Source organism: Procambarus clarkii, chromosome 20 (genome assembly GCF_040958095.1).
Source record: "Procambarus clarkii isolate CNS0578487 chromosome 20, FALCON_Pclarkii_2.0, whole genome shotgun sequence".
Lineage (NCBI taxonomy): Eukaryota > Metazoa > Arthropoda > Malacostraca > Decapoda > Cambaridae > Procambarus > Procambarus clarkii.
Window position 1 is genome coordinate 47,127,387 of NC_091169.1, and position 16,573 is coordinate 47,143,959.

At 45.5% G+C, this 16,573-nt stretch overlaps 1 protein-coding gene across 1 annotated transcript in view; it reads left to right on the forward strand.

Moving 5' to 3' along the window:
- LOC138366870 (uncharacterized) overlaps nucleotides 1–8,052 on the forward strand; it is an 8,164-nt gene extending 112 nt beyond the window's left edge. The window contains exons 1-4 of the mRNA XM_069328162.1: nucleotides 1–59; nucleotides 435–587; nucleotides 5,398–5,644; nucleotides 6,092–8,052. The exon at nucleotides 1–59 is cut by the window's left edge and continues 112 nt beyond it. Of these exons, the coding sequence (XP_069184263.1) occupies nucleotides 1–59; nucleotides 435–587; nucleotides 5,398–5,644; nucleotides 6,092–8,052 (2,420 nt within the window). The remainder of the gene's footprint in view (nucleotides 60–434; nucleotides 588–5,397; nucleotides 5,645–6,091) is intronic.
- Nucleotides 8,053–16,573: the final 8,521 nt, after the last annotated feature.

Sequence of the window (16,573 nt, forward strand, 5' to 3'; positions counted from 1 at the left end):
CAGAGTTTGTACCTGGAGTTTGCACCTGGAGATCCGTCACCTGTAGCCACCTGCCACAGGTAACGGTAACCCAACCTGACCCTGGCAACCACTATTTACCATTTACCTAGTTGTATTCACCTAGTTGTGTGAATACACTGTGTCGAACAGTCTGGTCGACGTTTTGTGCTGCCCATAAACATAGGTTTCGGATCTGAACAAATCACAGCTTTTTAATACTTTTTCTTTCATGCCTTTAGAGTGTAATTTGTCCTTTCAGACCTGAATGTTTAAAACATTATTATCTAACAGAGACAGGGATACCTTTGGATAGTTCAACTCCATCCGTGATACATACTAATTTGCCTGCAATTTGTTCATTTTATAATGAGTTATATTTGTGTGGGTTTGAATCCATACAAAATACTGTATATTTGAAATTCCTTTATTCTCAGCAGCAAACAGGTTATGTTGACTTGTATGATTCTCTCCAACATGGAGGGAAGGTTCAGGTCTTCCCTCGTGTTTATGGTCTTGGTACATCTTGGGGCAGAAAGATGTACCAAGAAGTAGTCATGATAATCAACTTGAGATCTAATAAACTTCAAGTAAAATAGTCTAGTATATTTAACAAAGATATCAATGCTGAGAAAATCAGTTGGAGTCATGATGAGGATTCGAACCTGGGCACTGGGGACTCCCAAGCATACTCCCTAAACAAGTCAACCACGAAATAAATAGCAATGCCCTCTAGCAACCGACCCCTCTAATGGTCCTCAGACTTCCGCTGAAGTATGCTTATTTTTTTATTAATTCATTAGGTACATCTGCATTTGTGCAGGTACCCTAGAGTATATGAAGGGGAGTACAGTGTGTCAAAAAGTTAGCTACGAGGTGCTAAATTTTTTTTTTTTTTTTTTTTAACATATTAGGTACATCTGCATTAGTGCAGCTACCCTAGACTATATGAAGTGGAATACAGTGTGTCAAAAAAGCTAACTAGGTGATGCTAAAATATCCCCATCACACAGGATGGTTAGTCATACAGAGGCATGTGATAAGCGGTCTGCTCTGGCAGACTCCGGATGCATTTTGAGGATATCAACAACACAAGATTGAATAAGGTAGCAGTGGTAATACAAGTCCCCATCTCGCAGGATAGTTAGTCATACAGAGCCATGTGTTTAATAGCCTGCACTGGCAAATTTTGGGTATACTGTGAGGATATCTTCAAGAACACGAGAGTGAATAAAGTAATTGCAAAGCTCCAGGTACCTCATGCCAACTGGTCTGAAAGGTCTATTTTTTTTTTATTAACATATTCGGTACATCTGCATTAGTGCAGCTACCCTAGACTATAAGAGGTGCTAAAAATCCCACAGTACATGGTAAACTCTACGGTACTCTGTTGCCCTGTTTCATTTACTCTCATTTGTGATGTGGTTATTGAAGAGGATGGGGGAACGATCAGGAGAATGCGCTAAGCCATTACGACTAAGTACTCATCTAGTGAAACTGAAAGTTACTATGTGTATGTGGTGACTGTATGTATGTGGCTGTGTGTATATGTGGTGACTGTGTATGTATGTGGCTGTGTGTATATGTGGTGACTGTGTGTATATGTGGTGACTGTGTATGTATGTGGCTGTGTGTATATGTGGTGACTGTGTATGTATGTGGCTGTGTGTATATGTGGTGACTGTGTGTATATGTGGTGACTGTGTGTATATGTGGTGACTGTGTGTATATGTGGTGACTGTGTGTATATGTGGTGACTGTGTGTATATGTGGTGACTGTGTGTATGTGGTGACTGTGTGTATGTGGTGACTGTGTGTATATGTGGTGACTGTGTGTATATGTGGTGACTGTGTGTATGTGGTGACTGTGTGTGTATGTGGTGACTGTGTGTGTATGTGGTGACTGTGTGTATATGTGGTGACTGTGTGTATGTGGTGACTGTGTGTATATGTGGTGACTGTGTGTATGTGGTGACTGTGTGTATATGTGGTGACTGTGTATATGTGGTGACTGTGTGTGTATGTGGTGACTGTGTATGTATGTGGTGACTGTGTGTATATGTGGTGATAGTGTGTATATGTGGTGACTGTGTGTATATGTGGTGACTGTGTATATGTGGTGACTGTGTGTATATGTGGTGACTGTGTGTATATGTGGTGACTGTGTATATGTGGTGACTGTGTATGTGTGGTGACTGTGTGTATATGTGGTGACTGTGTATGTGTGGTGACTGTGTGTATATGTGGTGACTGTGTGTATATGTGGTGACTGTGTGTATGTGGTGACTGTGTGTATGTGTGGTGACTGTGTGTATATGTGGTGACTGTGTGTATATGTGGTGACTGTGTGTATATGTGGTGACTGTGTATGTGGTGACTGTGTGTATGTGGTGACTGTGTGTATGTGGTGACTGTGTGTATGTGGTGACTGTGTGTATGTGGTGACTGTGTGTATGTGTGGTGACTGTGTGTATGTGTGGTGACTGTGTGTATATGTGGTGACTGTGTATGTGGTGACTGTGTGTATGTGGTGACTGTGTGTATATGTGGTGACTGTGTGTATATGTGGTGACTGTGTGTATATGTGGTGACTGTGTGTATATGTGGTGACTGTGTGTATATGTGGTGACTGTGTATGTGTGGTGACTGTGTGTATATGTGGTGACTGTGTATGTATGTGGTGACTGTGTGTATATGTGGTGACTGTGTGTATATGTGGTGACTGTGTGTATATGTGGTGACTGTGTATATGTGGTGACTGTGTGTATATGTGGTGACTGTGTGTATATGTGGTGACTGTGTGTATATGTGGTGACTGTGTATATGTGGTGACTGTGTGTATATGTGGTGACTGTGTGTATATGTGGTGACTGTGTGTATATGTGGTGACTGTGTATATGTGGTGACTGTGTGTATATGTGGTGACTGTGTATGTGTGGTGACTGTGTGTATATGTGGTGACTGTGTATGTATGTGGTGACTGTGTATATGTGGTGATTGTGTGTATATGTGGTGACTGTGTATGTATGTGGTGACTGTGTGTATATGTGGTGACTGTGTATATGTGGTGACTGTGTGTATATGTGGTGACTGTGTGTATATGTGGTGACTGTGTGTATATGTGGTGACTGTGTATATGTGGTGACTGTGTGTATATGTGGTGACTGTGTGTATATGTGGTGACTGTGTGTATATGTGGTGACTGTGTATATGTGGTGACTGTGTGTATATGTGGTGACTGTGTGTATATGTGGTGACTGTGTATATGTGGTGACTGTGTGTATATGTGGTGACTGTGTGTATATGTGGTGACTGTGTATGTGTGGTGACTGTGTGTATATGTGGTGACTGTGTATGTATGTGGTGACTGTGTATATGTGGTGACTGTGTGTATATGTGGTGACTGTGTATGTATGTGGTGACTGTGTGTATATGTGGTGACTGTGTATATGTGGTGACTGTGTGTATATGTGGTGACTGTGTGTATATGTGGTGACTGTGTGTATATGTGGTGACTGTGTATATGTGGTGACTGTGTGTATATGTGGTGACTGTGTGTATATGTGGTGACTGTGTGTATATGTGGTGACTGTGTGTATATGTGGTGACTGTGTGTATATGTGGTGACTGTGTATGTGTGGTGACTGTGTGTATATGTGGTGACTGTGTATGTATGTGGTGACTGTGTATATGTGGTGACTGTGTGTATATGTGGTGACTGTGTATGTATGTGGTGACTGTGTGTATATGTGGTGACTGTGTGTATATGTGGTGACTGTGTATATGTGGTGACTGTGTATATGTGGTGACTGTGTATGTGTGGTGACTGTGTATGTGTGGTGACTGTGTGTATATGTGGTGACTGTGTATGTATGTGGTGACTGTGTGTATATGTGGTGACTGTGTGTATATGTGGTGACTGTGTATGTATGTGGTGACTGTGTGTATATGTGGTGACTGTGTGTATATGTGGTGACTGTGTATGTGTGGTGACTGTGTGTATATGTGGTGACTGTGTGTATATGTGGTGACTGTGTATATGTGGTGACTGTGTGTATATGTGGTGACTGTGTGTATGTGTGGTGACTGTGTGTATATGTGGTGACTGTGTGTATGTGTGGTGACTGTGTGTATATGTGGTGACTGTGTGTGTATGTGGTGACTGTGTGTATATGTGGTGATTGTGTATATATGTGGTGACTGTGTATGTGTGGTGACTGTGTATATGTGGTGACTGTGTATATGTGGTGACTGTGTATATGTGGTGACTGTGTATATATGTGGTGACTGTGTATATATGTGGTGACTGTGTGTATATGTGGTGACTGTGTGTATGTGGTGACTGTGTGTGTATGTGGTGACTGTGTGTATGTGGTGACTGTGTGTGTATGTGGTGACTGTGTGTATGTGTGGTGACTGTGTGTATATGTGGTGACTGTGTGTATATGTGGTGACTGTGTGTATATGTGGTGACTGTGTGTGTATGTGGTGACTGTGTATATATGTGGTGACTGTGTATATATGTGGTGACTGTGTATATGTGGTGACTGTGTGTATGTGGTGACTGTGTGTATATGTGGTGACTGTGTGTATATGTGGTGACTGTGTGTATATGTGGTGACTGTGTGTGTATATTTTGGCGCCTGACAGCTGAGTGGAGAGCGCTTCGGATTCGTAGTCCTGAGGTTCTGGGTTCGACCCCCGGTGGAAACGGAGACAAATGGTCAAAATGTTTCTTTCAACCTGATGCCCCTGTTACCTAGCAGTAAATAGGTACCTTGGAGTTAGACAGCTGCTACGGGGAGCTCCCTGGAGTGTGTAACAAAAAGACGCTGCGACACTAAGCCCCGAACTCATCTCAAGATAACCTCAAGATATCTGGTTACTGAGTGTATATTTGTAATGTTGCCAGTCTAAAATAATCTCATACATAATCCTTCCATAATAACATTGATGTGGATGGTACGGGGTGTAGACATGTGTTGGTCCGGGTTTGGGGACGAGGCTCCTGAGGTGGGGACGCGCACTCCAGCACTGTACTGAATTAGGACGATGATTGAGTCTCTTAGACCTACAATTGCTCGAAGCTCGAAAGGTTCGCGGTTACTGAAGTAGTTTCCAATGATATATAGAAGATTCCTATGAACTCCAAGTCTCTTGAGGTTAATGTCGTTAAAGTCGTTAAAGTCGTTAAAGTCGTTAAAGTCGTTAATGTCGTTAAAGTCGTTAAAGTCGTTTAACGACAGAAATGCACATTTTGTTTAATCTGTAAACCCAATTTGCAGTTTGTCAAATCTTTTCGGTTTCCACAAAGATTTTTCAAAGATGGTTCTGAGAACTTGGAGCAAGGCTTTGGTCAATAGTGTTCTACTGATGTCTTGGCTTGCCTTTTATAAACAGCGTCAGCCCCAGGCCCTCCTCCGGGTCAGTGGCCAGCTTTCTTCGTCAGTGGCCAGCTTTCTTCGTCAGTGGCCAGCTTTCTTCATCAGTGGCCAGCTTTCTTCATCAGTGGGCCAGCTTTCTTCATCAGTGGGCCAGCTTTCTTCATCAGTGGCCAGCTTTCTTCGTCAGTGGCCAGCTTTCTTCATCAGTGGCCAGCTTTCTTCGTCAGTGGGCCAGCTTTCTTCGTCAGTGGCCAGCTTTCTTCGTCAGTGACAAGCTTTCTTCATCAGTGACCAGCTTTCTTCATCAGTGACCAGCTTTCTTCATCAGTGACCAGCTTTCTTCGTCAGTGACAAGCTTTCTTCGTCAGTGGCCAGCTTTCTTCGTCAGTGGCCAGCTTTCTTCGTCAGTGACAAGCTTTCTTCATCAGTGACCAGCTTTCTTCGTCAGTGACAAGCTTTCTTCATCAGTGACCAGCTTTCTTCATCAGTGACCAGCTTTCTTCATCAGTGACCAGCTTTCTTCGTCAGTGGCCAGCTTTCTTCGTCAGTGGGCCAGCTTTCTTCGTCAGTGGGCCAGCTTTCTTCGTCAGTGGCCAGCTTTCTTCGTCAGTGACAAGCTTTCTTCATCAGTGACCAGCTTTCTTCATCAGTGACCAGCTTTCTTCGTCAGTGACCAGCTTTCTTCATCAGTGACCAGCTTTCTTCGTCAGTGGCCAGCTTTCTTCGTCAGTGGGCCAGCTTTCTTCATCAGTGGCCAGCTTTCTTCGTCAGTGGCCAACTTTCTTCGTCAGTGACCAGCTTTCTTCATCAGTGGCCAGCTTTCTTCGTCAGTGGGCCAGCTTTCTTCATCAGTGACCAGCTTTCTTCATCAGTGGCCAGCTTTCTTCGTCAGTGGGCCAGCTTTCTTCGTCAGTGGCCAGCTTTCTTCGTCAGTGGGCCAGCTTTCTTCATCAGTGGCCAGCTTTCTTCGTCAGTGGCCAGCTTTCTTCGTCAGTGGGCCAGCTTCCTTCATCAGTGGCCAGCTTTCTTCATCAGTAGCCAGCTTTCTTCGTCAGTGGCCAGCTTTCTTCGTCAGTGGCCAGCTTTCTTCGTCAGTGGCCAGCTTTCTTCGTCAGTGGCCAGCTTTCTTCGTCAGTGGGCCAGCTTTCTTCGTCAGTGGCCAGCTTTCTTCGTCAGTGGCCAGCTTTCTTCGTCAGTGGGCCAGCTTTCTTCGTCAGTGGCCAGCTTTCTTCGTCGGTGGCCAGCTTTCTTCGTCAGTGGCCAGCTTTTTTCATCAGTGGGCCAGCTTTCTTCGTCAGTGGGCCAGCTTTCTTCGTCAGTGGCCAGCTTTCTTCGTCAGTGGCCAGCTTTCTTCGTCAGTGGCCAGCTTTCTTCGTCAGTGGGCCAGCTTTCTTCGTCAGTGGCCAGCTTTCTTCGTCAGTGGCCAGCTTTCTTCGTCAGTGGGCCAGCTTTCTTCATCAGTGGCCAGCTTTCTTCATCAGTGGCCAGCTTTCTTCGTCAGTGGCCAGCTTTCTTCGTCAGTGGCCAGCTTTCTTCGTCAGTGGCCAGCTTTCTTCGTCAGTGGCCAGCTTTCTTCGTCAGTGGCCAGCTTTCTTCGTCAGTGGGCCAGCTTTCTTCGTCAGTGGCCAGCTTTCTTCGTCAGTGGCCAGCTTTCTTCGTCAGTGGCCAGCTTTCTTCGTCAGTGGGCCAGCTTTCTTCGTCAGTGGCCAGCTTTCTTCGTCAGTGGCCAGCTTTCTTCGTCAGTGGCCAGCTTTCTTCGTCAGCGGCCAGCTTTCTTCGTCAGTGGCCAGCTTTCTTCGTCAGTGGGCCAGCTTTCTTCGTCAGTGGCCAGCTTTCTTCGTCAGTGGCCAGCTTTCTTCGTCAGTGGCCAGCTTTCTTCGTCAGTGGCCAGCTTTCTTCGTCAGCGGCCAGCTTTCTTCGTCAGTGGCCAGCTTTCTTCGTCAGTGGGCCAGCTTCCTTCATCAGTGGCCAGCTTTCTTCATCAGTAGCCAGCTTTCTTCGTCAGTGGCCAGCTTTCTTCGTCAGTGGCCAGCTTTCTTCGTCAGTGGCCAGCTTTCTTCGTCAGTGGCCAGCTTTCTTCGTCAGTGGGCCAGCATTCTTCGTCAGTGGCCAGCTTTCTTCGTCAGTGGCCAGCTTTCTTCGTCAGTGGCCAGCTTTCTTCGTCGGTGGCCAGCTTTCTTCGTCAGTGGCCAGCTTTCTTCATCAGTGGGCCAGCTTTCTTCGTCAGTGGGCCAGCTTTCTTCGTCAGTGGGCCAGCTTTCTTCGTCAGTGGCCAGCTTTCTTCGTCAGTGGCCAGCTTTCTTCGTCAGTGGCCAGCTTTCTTCGTCAGTGGGCCAGCTTTCTTCGTCAGTGGCCAGCTTTCTTCGTCAGTGGGCCAGCTTTCTTCATCAGTGGCCAGCTTTCTTCATCAGTGGCCAGCTTTCTTCGTCAGTGGCCAGCTTTCTTCGTCAGTGGCCAGCTTTCTTCGTCAGTGGCCAGCTTTCTTCGTCAGTGGCCAGCTTTCTTCGTCAGTGGGCCAGCTTTCTTCGTCAGTGGTCAGCTTTCTTCGTCAGTGACCACCTTCCTTCGTCAGTGGCCAGCTTTCTTCGTCAGTGGCCAGCTTTCTTCGTCAGTGGCCAGCTTTCTTCGTCAGTGGCCAGCTTTCTTCGTCAGTGGCCAGCTTGAAAGATAGCATCAGGTGAAAGGTGATGTCTTTCAAGTATGTAGGGGAATGAAAGGGAACAACCCGATAAAAACGCCAAGCCATTACGACTACATAGTACTGGAAAGGGATCAGGATAAGAATTTGGGATGGGACGGGGGAGGGAGGGAAGGAATGGTGCCAAACCACTTGGACGGTCGGGGATTGAACGCCGCCCTGCATGAAGCGAGACCGTTCATCTCAAGTGTTTGGGCTCAAGTATCTAGCGACTTAGTCTTGTCTTAGAGGCCTTGTTGACACTAGTTTCGAGTGGAAGTAATTTCCTTCGTCTCTTACGGTGGCGCAGGAACCTGAGTGGGTATTGATAGGGAAAAGTAGATCAGAGAGAAAGGGATCTGCCTCAGTAACTCCACCTGTCCTTCCTAAGCTTTCCCGACGTCAAGAAACTGTCGTACTAAAATGCCCTTATCCTAACCCACCAGAGGACCCAAAACAGAAAACGGGACAGTACGTCAATTTCGTTAGCCGCTGCCATTGTCTAGTACGACGACTTTTGGCCTTAGAGTATACGTCAAAATGCGACGTACTATAGACTGACAGGTTACAGTAACTTGTATCATTTTCAGCTGAGTGAGAAGCAACACGTTCAGTCTTCTCCCTGGCACTGCTAGCTATATGTTCTCTTTGGCACTGTTAGTTATATGTTCTCCTTGGCACTGCTAGCTATATGTTCTCCCTGGCAGTGCTAGCTATATGTTCTCTTTGGCACTGTTAGTTATATGTTCTCCTTGGCACTGCTAGCTATATGTTCTCCCTGGCACTGCTAGCTATATGTTCTCTTTGGCACTGTTAGTTATATGTTCTCCTTGGCACTGCTAGCTATATGTTCTCCCTGGCAGTGCTAGCTATATGTTCTCCTTGGCACTGCTAGCTATATGTTCTCTTTGGCACTGCTAGTTATATGTTCTCCTTGGCACTGCTAGCTATATGTTCTCCCTGGCACTGCTAGCTATATGTTCTCCTTGGCACTGCTAGCTATATGTTCTCCTTGGCACTGCTAGCTATATGTTCTCCTTGGCACTGCTAGCTATATGTTGTCCCTGGCACTGCTAGCTATATGTTCTCCTTGGCACTGCTAGCTATATGTTCTCCTTCGCACTGCTAGCTATATGTTCTCCTTGGCACTGCTAGCTCTATGTTCTCCTTGGCAGTGCTACATATATGTTCTCCTTGGCACTGCTAACTATATGTTCTCTTTGGCACCGCTAGTTATATGTTCTCCTTGGCACTGCTAGCTATATGTTCTTGGCACTGCTAGCTATATGTTTTCCTTGGCACTGCTAGCTATATGTTCTCCTTAGCACTGCTAGCTATATGTTCTCCTTGGCACTGCAAGCTATATGTTCTCCTTGGCACTGCTAGCTATATGTTCTCCCTGGCACTGCTAGCTATATGTTCTCTTTGGCACTGTTAGTTATATGTTCTCCTTGGCACTGCTAGCTATATGTTCTCCCTGGCAGTGCTAGCTATATGTTCTCTTTGGCACTGTTAGTTATATGTTCTCCTTGGCACTGCTAGCTATATGTTCTCCCTGGCACTGCTAGCTATATGTTCTCCTTGGCACTGCTAGCTATATGTTCTCTTTGGCACTGCTAGCTATATGTTCTCCCTGGCACTGCTAGCTATATGTTCTCCTTGGCACTGCTAGCTATATGTTCTCCTTGGCACTGCTAGCTATATGTTCTCCTTGGCACTGCTAGCTATATGTTGTCCCTGGCACTGCTAGCTATATGTTCTCCTTGGCACTGCTAGCTATATGTTCTCCTTGGCACTGCTAGCTATATGTTCTCCTTGGCACTGCTAGCTCTATGTTCTCCTTGGCAGTGCTACATATATGTTCTCCTTGGCACTGCTAACTATATGTTCTCTTTGGCACCGCTAGCTATATGTTCTCCTTGGCACTGCTAGCTATATGTTCTTGGCACTGCTAGCTATATGTTCTCCTTGGCACTGCTAGCTATATGTTCTCCTTAGCACTGCTAGCTATATGTTCTCCTTGGCACTGCAAGCTATATGTTCTCCTTGGCACTGCTAGCTATATGTTCTCCTTGGCACTGCAAGCTATATGTTCTTGGCACTGCTAACTATATGTTCTCTTTGGCACTGCTAGCTATATGTTCTCCTTGGCACTGCTAGCTATACGTTCTCCTTGGCAGTGCTAGCTATACGTTCTCCTTGGCAGTGCTAGCTATATGTTCTCCTTGGCACTGCTAGCTATATATTCTCCTTGGCACTGCTGGTTATATGTTCTTGGCACTGCTAGCTATATGTTCTCCCTGGCACTGCTAGCTATATGTTCTCCCTGGCACTGCTAGTTATATCTTCTCCTTGGCACTGCTAGCTATATGTTCTTTTTGACACTGCTAATTATATCTTCTCACTGGCACTGCTAGCTATATGTTCTCCCTAGCACTGCTAGCTATATGTTCTCCCTGGCACTGCTAGCTATATGTTCTCCCTGGCAGTGCTAGCTATATGTTCTCCCTGGCACTGTTAGCTATATGTTCTCCTTGGCACTGCTAGCTATATGTTCTCCCTGGCACTGCTAGCTATATGTTCTCCTTGGCACTGCTAGCTATATGTTCTCCCTGGCACTGCTAGCTATATGTTCTCCTTGGCACTGCTAGCTATATGTTCTCCTTGGCACTGCTAGCTATATGTTCTCCTTGGCACTGCTAGCTATATGTTGTCCCTGGCACTGCTAGCTATATGTTCTCCTTGGCACTGCTAGCTATATGTTCTCCTTGGCACTGCTAGCTATATGTTCTCCTTGGCACTGCTAGCTCTATGTTCTCCTTGGCAGTGCTACATATATGTTCTCCTTGGCACTGCTAACTATATGTTCTCTTTGGCACCGCTAGTTATATGTTCTCCTTGGCACTGCTAGCTATATGTTCTTGGCACTGCTAGCTATATGTTTTCCTTGGCACTGCTAGCTATATGTTCTCCTTAGCACTGCTAGCTATATGTTCTCCTTGGCACTGCAAGCTATATGTTCTCCTTGGCACTGCTAGCTATATGTTCTCCCTGGCACTGCTAGCTATATGTTCTCTTTGGCACTGTTAGTTATATGTTCTCCTTGGCACTGCTAGCTATATGTTCTCCCTGGCAGTGCTAGCTATATGTTCTCTTTGGCACTGTTAGTTATATGTTCTCCTTGGCACTGCTAGCTATATGTTCTCCCTGGCACTGCTAGCTATATGTTCTCCTTGGCACTGCTAGCTATATGTTCTCTTTGGCACTGCTAGTTATATGTTCTCCTTGGCACTGCTAGCTATATATTCTCCCTGGCACTGCTAGCTATATGTTCTCCTTGGCACTGCTAGCTATATGTTCTCCTTGGCACTGCTAGCTATATGTTCTCCTTGGCACTGCTAGCTATATGTTGTCCCTGGCACTGCTAGCTATATGTTCTCCTTGGCACTGCTAGCTATATGTTCTCCTTGGCACTGCTAGCTATATGTTCTCCTTGGCACTGCTAGCTCTATGTTCTCCTTGGCAGTGCTACATATATGTTCTCCTTGGCACTGCTAACTATATGTTCTCTTTGGCACCGCTAGCTATATGTTCTCCTTGGCACTGCTAGCTATATGTTCTTGGCACTGCTAGCTATATGTTCTCCTTGGCACTGCTAGCTATATGTTCTCCTTAGCACTGCTAGCTATATGTTCTCCTTGGCACTGCAAGCTATATGTTCTCCTTGGCACTGCTAGCTATATGTTCTCCTTGGCACTGCAAGCTATATGTTCTTGGCACTGCTAACTATATGTTCTCTTTGGCACTGCTAGCTATATGTTCTCCTTGGCACTGCTAGCTATACGTTCTCCTTGGCAGTGCTAGCTATACGTTCTCCTTGGCAGTGCTAGCTATATGTTCTCCTTGGCACTGCTAGCTATATATTCTCCTTGGCACTGCTGGTTATATGTTCTTGGCACTGCTAGCTATATGTTCTCCCTGGCACTGCTAGCTATATGTTCTCCCTGGCACTGCTAGTTATATCTTCTCCTTGGCACTGCTAGCTATATGTTCTTTTTGACACTGCTAATTATATCTTCTCACTGGCACTGCTAGCTATATGTTCTCCCTGGCACTGCTAGCTATATGTTCTCCCTGGCACTGCTAGCTATATGTTCTCCTTGGCACTGCTAGCTATATGTTCTCCCTGGCACTGTTAGCTATATGTTCTCCTTGGCACTGCTAGCTATATGTTCTCCCTGGCACTGCTAGCTATATGTTCTCCTTGGCACTGCTAGCTATATGTTCTCCCTGGCACTGCTAGCTATATGTTCTCCCTGGCACTGCTAGCTATATGTTCTCCCTGGCACTGCTAGCTATATGTACTTCTTGGCACTGCTAGCTATATCTTCTCCTTGGCACTGCTAGCTATATCTTCTCTTTGGCACTGCTAGCTATATGTTCTCCTTGGCACTGCTAGCTATATGTTCTCCTTGGCACTGCTAGCTATATGTTCTCCTTGGCACTGCTAGCTATATCTTCTCCTTGGCACGGCTAGCTATATGTTCTCCTTGGCACTGCTACCTATATGCTCTCCTTGGCACTGCTAGCTATATATTCTCCTTGGCACTGCTAGCTATATGTTCTCCTTAGCACTGCTAGCTATATATTCTCCTTGGCACTGCTAGCTATATGTTCTAATTGGCACTGCTAGCTATATCTTGTCCTTGGCCCTGCTAGCTATATCTTCTCCTTGGCACTGCTAGTTATATCTTCTCCTTGGCACTGCTGCTATATGTTCTCTTTGGCACTGCTAGCTATATGTTCTCCTTGGCACTGCTAGCTATATGTTCTCCTTGACACTGCTAGCTATATGTTCTCCTTGGCACAGCTAGTTATCCCTGGCACTGCTAGCTATATGTTCTCCTTGGCACTGCTAGTTATCCCTGGCACTGCTAGCTATATGTTCTCCTTGGCACAGCTAGTTAACCCTGGCACTGCTAGCTATATGTTCTCTTTGGCACTGCTAGCTATATCTTCTCCTTGGCACTGCTAGCTATATCTTCTCCTTGGCACTGCTAGCTATATCTTCTCCTTGGCACAGCTGGTTATATGTTCTTGGCGCTGCTAGCTATATCTTCTCCTTGACACGGCTAGCTATATGTTCTCCTTGGCACTGCTAGCTATATGTTCTCCCTGACACTGCTAGCTATATGTTCTCCTTGGCACTGCTAATTATATCTTCTCCTTGGCACTGCTAGCTATATGTTCTCCTTGGCACTGCTAGTTACATCTTCTCCTTGGCACTACTAGGTATATGTTCTCCTTGGCACTGCTACCTATATGTTCTCCCTGACAGTGCTAGCTATATGTTCTCCTTGGCACTGCTAATTATATCTTCTCCTTGGCACTGCTAGCTATATGTTCTCCTTGGCACTGCTAGTTATATCTTCTCTTTGGCACTACTAGGTATATGTTCTCCTTGGCACTGCTAATTATATCTTCTCCTTGGCACTGCTAGCTATATGTTCTCCTTGGCACTGCTAGCTATATGTTCTCCTTGGCACTGCTAGTTATATCTTCTCTTTGGCACTACTAGGTATATGTTCTCCTTGGCACTGCTAATTATATCTTCTCCTTGGCACTGCTAGCTATATGGTTCTCCTTGGCACTGCTAGCTATATGTTCTCATTGGCACTGCTAGTTATATCTTCTCACTGGCACTGCTAGCTATATGTTTTCCTTGGCACTGCTAGCTATATGTTCTCCTTGGCACTGCTACCTATATGTTCTCCTTGGCACAGCTAGTTATCCCTGGCCCTGCTAGCTATATGTTCTCCTTGGCACTGCTAGTTATCCCTGGCACTGCTAGTCACAGAGCCAACAGTGAGAAGCGACAATGTCATCCTACTCATCATCATCATCATCCCAACTCACACACACAAGGTTACCACAACGATACTTGCACGTTGTAACAAGAGAATGGTGGTGTTAACAATGGTGGTGTTAACAGTGGTGGTGTTAACAATGGTGGTGTTAACAATGGTGGTGTTAACAGTGGTGGTGTTAACAATGGTGGTGTTAACAATGGTGGTGTTAACAGTGGTGGCGTTAACAGTGGTGGTGTTAACAATGGTGGTGTTAACAATGGTGGTGTTAACAGTGGTGGCGTTAACAATGGTGGTGTTCACAGTGGTGGCGTTAACAGTGGTGGTGTTAACAATGGTGGTGTTAACAATGATGGTGTTAACAGGGATGGTGTTAACAATGGTGGTGTTAACAGTGGTGGTGTTAACAATGGTGTTGTTAAGAGGGGTGGTGTTAACAGTGGTGGCGTTAACAGTGGTGTTGTTAACAATGGTGGTGTTAACAGTGGTTGTGTTCACAGTGGTGTTAAGTGGTGTTGTTAAGAATGGTGTTGTTAACAATGATGGTGTTAACAGTGGTGTTGTTAACAATGGTGGTGTTAACAGGGATGGCGTTAACAATGGTGGTGTTAACAGTGGTGGTGTTAACAATGGTGTTGTTAAGAGGGGTGGTGTTAACAATGGTGGTGTTAACAGTGGTTGTTTTCACAGTGGTGTTAACAGTGGTGTTGTTAACAATTGTGTTGTTAACAATGGTGGTGTCAACAGTGGTGTTGTTAACAATGGTGTTGTTAACAACGGTGGTGTTAACAGTGGTGGTGTTAACAGTGATGGTGTTAACAATGGTGGTGTTAACAGTAGTGGCGTTAACAGTGGTGGTGTTAACAATGGTGTTGTTAACAGTGGTGGTGGTGTTAACAGTGGTGGTGGTGTTAACAATATTGTTAACAGTGGGGGTGTTAACAGTGGTGGTGGTGTTAACAATGGTGGTGTTAACAATGGTGGTGTTAACAATGGTGGTGTTTACAGTGGTGGTGTTCACAGTGGTGGTGGTGTTAACAGTGGTGGTGTTAACAGTGGTGGTGTTAACAATAGCGGTGTTAACAGTGGTGGTGGTGTTAACAGTGGTGGTGTTCACAGTCGTGGTGTTAACAGTAGTGGTGTTAACAGTGATGGTGGTGTTAACAGTGGTGGTGTTAACAGTAGTGGTGTTAAGTGGTGGTGGTGTTAAGTGGTGGTGTTAAGTGGTGGTGGTGTAACAGTAGTGGTGGTGTTAACAGTAGTGGTGTTAACAGTGGTGGTGTTAACAATAGTGGTGTTAACAGTGGTGGTGGTATTAACAGTTGTGGTGTTAACAGTGGTGGTGTTCACAGTCGTGGTGTTAACAGTGGTAGTGTTAACAGTGGTGGTGGTATTAACAGTGGTGGTGTTAACAGTAGTGGTGTTAACAATGGTGGTGTTAAAAGTGGTGGTAGTGTTAAGTGGTGTTGGTGTTAACAGTGGTGGTGGTAAGTGGTGGTGGTGTTAACAGTAGTGGTGGTGGTGTTAACAGTGGTGGTGTTAACAGAAGTGGTGTTAACAGTGGTGGTGTTCACAGTGGTGGTGTTCACGGTGGTGGTGTTAACAGTGGTGGTGTTAACAGTGGTGGTGTTCAGTGGTGTTGTTAACAATGGTGGTGTTAACAATGGTGTTGTTAACAGTGGTGGTGTTAACAATGTTGTTAACAGTGGTGGTGTTAACAATGGTGGTGTTAACAGTGGTGATATTAACAGTGTTGGTGTTAACAGTGGTGGTGTTCACAGTGGTGGTGTTAACAGTGGTGGTGTTCACAGTACTAGTGGTGTTAACAGTCGTGGTCTTAACAGTGGTGGTGGTGTTCACAGTGGTTGTGGTGTTAACAGTGATGGTGGTGTTAACAGAGGTGGTGTTAACAATGGTGGTGTTAACAATGGTGGTGTTAACAATGGTGGTGTTAACAATGGTGTTGTTAACAGTGGTGGTGTTAACAATGGTGGTGTTAACAGTGGTGGTGGTGTTAACAGTGGTGGTGTTAACAGTCGTGGTGTTAACAGTAGTGGTGTTATCAGTGGTGGTGTTCACAGTGGTGGTGTTCACAGTGGTGGTGTTGACAGTGGTGGTGTTCACAGTCGTGGTGTTAACAGTGGTGGTGTTAACAGTGGTGGTGTTCACAGTCGTGGTGTTCACAGTTGTGGTGTTAACAGTAGTGGTGTTAACAGTGGTGGTGTTAACAGATGTGGTGTTAACAGTGGTGGTGTTCACAGTCGTGGTGTTAACAGTAGTGGTGTTAACAGCCGTGGTGTTAACAGTGGTGGTGGTGTTAACAGTGGTGGTGTTAACAGTGGTGGTTTTTCACAGTCGTGGTGTTAACAGTAGTGGTGTTAACAGCCGTGGTGTTAACAGTGGTGGTGTTAACAATAATGGTGTTAACAGTGGTGTTCACAATGGTGGTGTTAACAGTAGTGGTGTTAACAGTAGTGGTGTTAACAATGGTGGTGTTAACAGTGGTGGTGTTGTTAACAGTAGTGGTGGTGTTAACAGTGCGGGTGTTAACAGTGGTGGTGTTAACAGTGGTGGTGTTCACAGTGGTGTTAACAGTGGGGGTTTTAACAGTGGTGGTGTTAACAGTGGTGGTGTTCACAGTCGTGGTG